The sequence below is a fragment of the Stegastes partitus genome, unplaced genomic scaffold, assembly GCF_000690725.1.
Source record: "Stegastes partitus isolate 25-593 unplaced genomic scaffold, Stegastes_partitus-1.0.2 Scaffold349, whole genome shotgun sequence".
NCBI lineage: Eukaryota > Metazoa > Chordata > Actinopteri > Pomacentridae > Stegastes > Stegastes partitus.
In genome coordinates this window covers 222807-230619 of record NW_007578080.1, presented here as the reverse complement: position 1 = coordinate 230619, position 7813 = coordinate 222807, and the positions used below count along the sequence as shown (strand labels likewise).

Sequence of the window (7813 nt, the reverse complement as noted above, 5' to 3'; positions counted from 1 at the left end):
TAAAAGTAATATTTAACTCAGTGAGGTGATTAGTGGACCATATAAAGGTTTAATAATTTATTCATTAGAAAGTGTGATAATGTCTTGCAATTTTTATGAATAGAAATTATATCAACATAATTAAATACCTCATTTGGTGCGTGATGCAGATGAGTTCCCAAGAGATTTGGTTGGAAGTAAAACTTATCAAACTTAAAATACACTTACAGAATGATTCCTATGACTACATATTAAACTATGTGGGTTTTAAATCAGATCAGATAACATACGTAGAAACAACAGTGAGGTGATTTAGTCAGAAGGAGTCAAAGGCAGCCTGCTGTAGGAGGTTACATGTGGAATGTTGTGGGTTGCTAGCACTATCTACTGGACAAACTGGGTAAATGAATGTCCAAAGAAACAAAGGAGGAGTCTGCAGTGTGACAATACATTAACTCCAATTAACATATGCTAAATATTTGATATATGGTGAAAGATTGTCCAAGGTTGATTTTCATACTTTAACCCAGGACTGAAATCTGCAATAACTGGCCAACTGTAAACATATGACCATTTGAAAAGTGTAACATTAACAATGTCAGTGTTACAATGTGAGATAATATGTAAAATATGGTGACTGGAAATCCATCCAAAGATCAGTGTGCAATTTTTAAATTACAGTTATATTATGCAAGAATTAAGATGTCTGTGTATGATGTTTTATGTTGAGAAAAGTCATGGAAGTAAAACCATTCAAAGCCACATAAAATACTTTGCTACGATTGATAATGTAAATCTGCTACTTGTTAATAAGCGGACCATAATAACTCCTAAAAATGTAAACAAAAACAAGTACTAAAATGCATAGGTGAGGATTTCAGAGAGGATGCAGGAGCTACATGCAGGGAGGATCTAAGTCTGTCCCCCTCAATAAAAAGATCAACGAGGCAGAGAACTTTTAACTAACACTTGGTCAGAGACGTATCAGTACCGCCGCCTTTTTTTCAGATTCTCAATCACAGACGTGTGTCATATGTTCTGAATGTGCAGAAAGTTTTGGAAAAGAACATAAATCCTGCTGAAACACATCCGACTTGTAAAAGTCCAGTGGACTAAATAGATGAAATTAAATTCATTAAGTTATCATTGGTGTGAAAAAGTGCCACATGCACATGTAAAGAAGTTCCTGTCCCAAACAAAAAGTACAAAAAGGACAGAAGAGTACCCTATTTGTGTGTATATTTATGGCCCAGCAGGGATGGTATTAGGTGAGATAAGGTAATCAACAGGACAATAAATATCTGTAAGCAATACAGAATGTCTCAGAGCCTTACTGCGTTATTTTTCATTATACATTAAATTGAAAACTAAGAAAAAAAGACATTTCTACCATAAAATCAAGAAAAGGCACACATTGGTGTATGAAAATGTACAAGATTGTAAGTTTGACACTCCACAGACTTAAAAGTTTCACGACTGGACCACTATTGCATCCAAAATATAATAAAACTAGCTGTTTTTTCAACATGTGAGTGGGATGTAGATCAGTCAGACTGAGATCAGGTGAGTGACTTGGTCAGTTGAAGATATTCAACCTCCTCATCCTAAAGAACGCTTTGGTCCTATGTTCTGGATCATTGTTCTGCTGAACGATGAAATGTCATCCACTGAGTTTTCATGCATTTGGATGAATCTCAGCACCCAGAATGCTTCTTTACATTCATCTTGTTGCCTCCATCAGCAGTGAAATCATCAGTAAACGCTGATGTGCCACCCTTGACAGCCATACATGCCTGAACAGAAGCACCACATTGTTTGACAGATGAGGCAGTGCTTCAGTCATGAGCTGTTTCTTTGTTTTCTAAACACTTTCCTCTTTCCATCATTTTGATAGAGGTTAATCTTTGTCCCATCAGTCCATAGACCTTTGTTCCATTTGTTCCCTTGTTTATCCTTCTCCCTTGCATGGTCACCTCTTTACTCCTCATATTGTCAGACAGCTCCTCCTCAGTCTAAATGTCAACTCTCAACTCTCCATCAACCATGAGCTCCAATGTGTACGAACTTGAAACATCACACAGTCAAGAAATATTTCGTAACTGATTCTTTTTGATCTCTTGCAGTTTTTGCTCACTGTGTGCTAAAAGGGCAAAAACAGTTCTTTGTATCCAGATGTAAACCTGCTTAGATTAAAACCTGCAACTTGGCAGTTTTACCAAGTATCCTTTATTTTATTTTAAACTGAATATGTCAGGGCACAAATCCTTAAGAATAAACGTTTATGCACATTTGAGGAACAACAAACCATACAAGTAACCAAATAGCAATGTATTTACATGTAAAGTAAAGTAAGTTAATGACTCCAAGAGAAAAACTAAGCAGCATTGCTGATGAAACACATCATATGAACAATGTTTCCTACTAATGTTTTCCACAGTCTGGCATGCTGTTTATGATCGAGTCTTATTGGGGCTCAGAAAGCTTTAGCTAACAGTTCCGTTTATTGTGCTACCAAGAAACTGCTCCCATCAGAGCACAGCCTGGGTCTCTGTGGAGCACTAACAGGACAGCTGGATGATGGATCCCATCAAGTGCAACTGTCAGTCACAAACTCAACTGTCCTTCCCAAGCCAAAGCTATGTCCTGTTGTTATTCTTGGGCCTCAGTAATGGGGTATGTGTGTTTGGCTATTATCCCTAAATCTCATGAACTCTGACAATGGTGGCGAGAGAATAGTCCTCTTTACCTGGGTCTCTGCCTAAAGAAGGCATGGAGTATTTATAACCCATAAGCATGCGCCATTATAGAGGGGACAGGGGTCAGTATATCTAGCCCTTGTTTTGTGAGCCGCTCCATCATAAAGCAGCAAGCGTACTGCTTGGTCCTCATCCAGCTACACTGAAACATGGTGAGTGGACACAGACTTCATTGTCATTGCATTTAATCTTGTTTAAAATACCAGCAGACTGTTGGGCAACATTCTGGTCCTGCTGCATGGCTAATGTGCTTATATAGTATATTATATATTTGTATATTAGACTGTCATGGTTTGTTTTGATGAATTACATCTTGCTCCTCTCACGCCAGTGATAATGGATCAATACACTCCATGTCAATATGCTTATGGGTGCTGAATACAGATTTTTTTTTTCTTTTTTTTAAAATAATCAATAGGACAGCACTCCAGTTGTCCTATTGATGAGTTATTGATTATATTTGTCTACTCACAATGATGACATCTTTAAAAAATGAGAACATAAGTAATTGTGGCTTGCAGAGGAAAGCAGATAGGAGGGAGGGAGACGGAAGGAGACCTTGGACCTTTAACTAATCTTTTAATGGTTCTATTTTTCCTTTTTACATTGGAACCACACAAGGAACTTTAACACACACACAACTGCTGTACATATTTACATATTTAAGGAGAGGTAAAGAGAGAAGGGGAAAGAGGAGGAAAGGAGAGAAGACAAGAGAGGATTAGAGGACAGGAGAGGAGAGGAGATAAGACGAGACAGAGGAAAGGAGGAGGAGGAGGAGGAGGAGGAGGACAGGAAAGGACAGGAGAGTAGAAAGAAGGAAAAAATAGAAGAGGAAACAGGAGGAAAGGAGTGGATCCACACATGGGTGAAGGTTTAGTTTGAATTTTTTATTGGACACATTAAGTGTAGGGTTTGAGGGCCCTTGTGCAGCAATTCGTGCCTTCTCTGTCTTTGTCTGTATTATTGTATTTTTAAGTAATGTAGTAGTGGTTTTTGAAAAAAAAAAAAAAGTCCTCTGTTTCTTTTAAATTTTATTAAGGGGGCAAATGCTTTTGTACTAAATATACAGAAGGACAAATCCCCTCTGCCACCAACCCCAACCTCCACCACACTGAAATCTATTACAATGGAAGCACAAGAAGAAGAGCAAGAGAAGAGGACAGAAGACAGGAGTAAAGTAGAGTGAAGGAAACAAGAGACAAGAAAGGAAAGGAAAGGAAAGGAAAGGAAAGGAAAGGAAAGGAAAGGAAACATGGATATGAGATTAGTGGAACAACAAGAAGAGGAGACAGGTAAAGTAGTGAGTCGAGCAAAGAAGAGTGAAGGTGAGGAGAGTAACAGGAGCAACAGGTGCAGGTCACAAAGAGGTCAAAAATAATTAATGCATTATTTTGAACAATAAAGTTTCTGCAATTTCAATCATGATCTCCACTGGCAGCATCATGAAATTCTCCCTCATTTCCCCAGAGTACACGAATCCTCTTAAAACAAAATAAAGAAATAAATGAATCTGAGCGCCAGAGGTCCCGTCCACGAGATATACAAGTGCTTGCGAGTTAATCCACAACAAGGGTTAGACAGCAGCTGTCGAGAGGCCCGTGAATCCAAGCAAAATGATGTCATCGCGCTGCATCCCCTTACACTGTTTTTCACAGTTCCTTGGCAGTCATGTAAATAGCTCAACATAATCCTTCCCTCCGAGGGATTTCTGATCAAACAGGGCTCAGTGTACCATCCTGTCATCACCCAGGCCCTATAGAATAATCCCTCATGTGATCCTGGGACTATGGGAGTGCAGGCATTGGACCACACCCTCCCCAGGCTTAGTCTGCATTCTCACAAAATTGGAGGCTTGAGTAAATATTTCCATAACAAACTGACAGTGTTTGTAATCCTTCCTAATGAAATGCGTGCCCCAGTATAAACCTTGCCTGTTGTGCATTTAATGCCCCCACACTTGGTAAGTTTGCTGATCATTGGCTCGTTATCATAGAAATGCATGTGTGACAGTAAAACCGATAACGAGTGAAGCTGAAGCAGAGAGCCAGGTGATGATCGTGTCATTAGTATTGGATCTAATTAGAGTGTCATCGTCAAACCCTGCAGGCACCGAAGAAAGCAAAGAAGAGAGCAGAGGGAGCCAGCTCCAATGTGTTCTCCATGTTTGAACAGGCCCAGATCCAGGAGTTCAAAGAAGTCAGTGCTGTGCCAAATGTTTTTTCTTTCACATTGAATTTGAGCAGTTCACTCAGTGGTGGGGACACGGCATGTAACAATCACACTTCTGCAGGCTTTCACTATCATGGATCAAAACAGAGACGGCTTCATTGACAAGAATGATCTGAGGGACACTTTTGCAGCCTTAGGTAAGACCATCGAGTGTCTTTTTTCTGTTGTGATGGCTTCACATGATTAAATTTCATAAGATTGTCCAGCAAAAACATCAAACATCCTCAAGAGCTAACCTTTTAAATGTACGCATTTTCTTGTCTTATGTGATGAAAAACTTGAATATCTTTCAGTTTAAAAAAAAACAAGCAATCTGAGGAAGTCACCTTGGGGCGGTGGGAGGTGACGACGGCCATTTTTCACTGTTTTCCGACAGTGTATCGACCAAACAATTAATCTATTAACTGAGAAGATAGTCATGAAATTAATCAATAATGAAAATAATCATTAGTTACAGCCCTAACCCTATTCCACCTCATGTCCCATCTTTCTCCAGGCCGTTTAAATGTCAAACAAGAAGAGATTGATGACATGCTGAAGGAGGCACCGGGACCGGTTAATTTCACTGTGTTTCTCACCATGTTTGGAGAGAAACTAAAAGGTGAACAAGGATGTCATTATATGACTTCTCATAATACAGTATGTGTAGGTACCAGGAGCATAGCAATTTTAAGAAAAAAGAAAAAAAAAGTCGCCATTGTTTTAATTTAACTCCAAACAAATTTTTTCACCTTCAGGTGCTGACCCCGAGGAGACCATCCTCAATGCTTTCAAAGTCTTTGACCCTGAAGGAAAAGGCTCATTAAAGAAAGAATTGTGAGTAACAGTGTAGTGTGTGAGCACTTGATGTAGTGAGTGTCCAGTCTGCTCACCATCACTGCTTGTTTTTACAGTGTGACAGAGATGCTGACAACCCAGGCAGACAGGTTCTCCCCTGAAGAGGTTAGTGGTCCGTCTCGACACTGGATAATAACACGTTTTAGTGTTGTTGTTTTTATTTTTAAATTCAGTCAAGAATGTAACTTATCTGTACTTCACGGCCACAGATGGAACAGATGTTTGCGGCATTTCCTCCAGATGTAGCAGGGAACCTTGACTACAAGAACCTGGTCTACGTCATCACACATGGTGAAGAAAAAGACCAAGAATAGATGAAATAATTCTGAAATTCTTGCCCTCTGGACATTGAAACCAATGGGTCATGTTTGTGCAGAAATATGTCCATGATCACACAGCAGAAACAGCTAGTTTAAAATAACAATTAACATTTCAGCTTCAATGTTTTGATGGACACATGTATGGATGTGTTAACTATGGATTACTGGAATGTTATGATATGTAGATGTTTATATATTATGACACTATGTATATGTCATTGCTTTAGCTGGAATAAAAAGTTAATTTGATCACAGAAAAATACACATTGAAAACACAATCATTGGTGTAATACTTGTTATGACATGAATGAATAAAAGAATGGTTGACATCACTGGCAGCAGCACTGAAAAAGATATTTATACTGATCCACTTACATTTGCAGCGTTAGTATAACTGCAACGTTTTGATGGTGAGAGATAGACTAGCAGGCCACTCCCAGAGGTTTCCATTCTCCATTTGATAGATTTCCACGTGGCTTTACTTCCTATAGTTGCAGTGGGAGAACTGTTTCAGTAGTGATTTTTAATTAGCTGCATATGGCCATTTGAGTGTTATTTCAGTGCTGACTGCAACCCAGGAGCTCCATGTCCCACTGTTGCAGCAAATTTCTTTAAGTGTATGCATATAAGGAAGGGCATTGCTGGCTAGACAGTGTGTCCTCAGAAGTGAAGGTCAGCCTTTTAGCCAAAGGAAGCTGTTTCCACTCATTAAACAGCAACCTATACCGTGTCTTTTCAGGGATGTATCTCTATTTTGTTTTTTTTAGATACATGAGGTTCACGTAGTCTATGGTTTACTCTTTATCATTAGTGAACCTAATATCTACTTACACCTCATAATGCAAGGTCATTCAATATTGTATAACATTAAAAATATGCTAGATTTGTTGAAGAGAAATGTAATTTGTTGCCACACTAAAATACTCGTTGCTTCAACTGACTGCCAACCAATTGTAGTACTAGAATACTGTGCAAAAGTCAAGCCAAGTCATCAGTATGTATATAGCCCATACATCAGAAATATGTGTAGATCATTATGTGTTATGTGATATAAATAATAAAATAGCAATAAAATATAAAATAAATACTCTATTAAAAGTGCAAAAGAGCAGTTGTTAGAATGTGCTGTAAACTGGGAGTGTCATGGTTCCTGCAGCAGTCTCTACACAACCATGGGGAAAAAGTTGTGTTTTAGTCTGTTGGTACGGCTCTCATGACTCTGAGTCTGCCAGAGGGGAGGCTGGTAAATACAGAGTGTCCTGGTTGGGTTTGGGTCATTCCAGATCTTTGTGGCCCGTCGGAGGAGACGATTCAAGTAGATCTCCTCTAGGTGTGGGAGTGAGGAGTCAATGTTCCACTGAGCCGTCTTGATGACCCACTGAAGTTGTTTCCTCTCCGATGCAGCGCAGCTGCCATACCACACTGCACATCCATAGGACAGGACACTCTCTATTGTGCAGCGGTAAAAGTTTTTCAGCAGAGGTTGAGGGAATTTGTTCCTCCTCAGCGTTCTGAGAAAGAAGAGACACTGCTGGGTCTTTTTGACAATGTGGGTGGTGTTCACAGTCCAGCCCAGATAGTCTGAGATGTGCAGTCTGAGAAACTTAAAGTTTGTGACCCCCTCCACTTCTTCCCCATTGATGCTCAGGCCTGAGTGCACTGTGGTCCTTCACTTCTGAAAGTCAATGA

General features: G+C 39.5%; 1 protein-coding gene across 1 annotated transcript; it reads left to right on the top strand.

Annotated features, from left to right (window-relative positions):
- Positions 1-2798: 2798 nt before the first annotated feature.
- On the top strand, positions 2799-6456 carry myl2b (myosin, light chain 2b, regulatory, cardiac, slow). The gene is made up of 7 exons (XM_008284162.1): positions 2799-2887; positions 4845-4934; positions 5029-5104; positions 5464-5568; positions 5705-5783; positions 5861-5909; positions 6014-6456. Exons 1-7 carry the CDS (start codon positions 2885-2887, stop codon positions 6116-6118), a joined length of 507 nt encoding a protein of 168 aa, XP_008282384.1. The 5' UTR covers positions 2799-2884; the 3' UTR covers positions 6119-6456.
- Positions 6457-7813: the final 1357 nt, after the last annotated feature.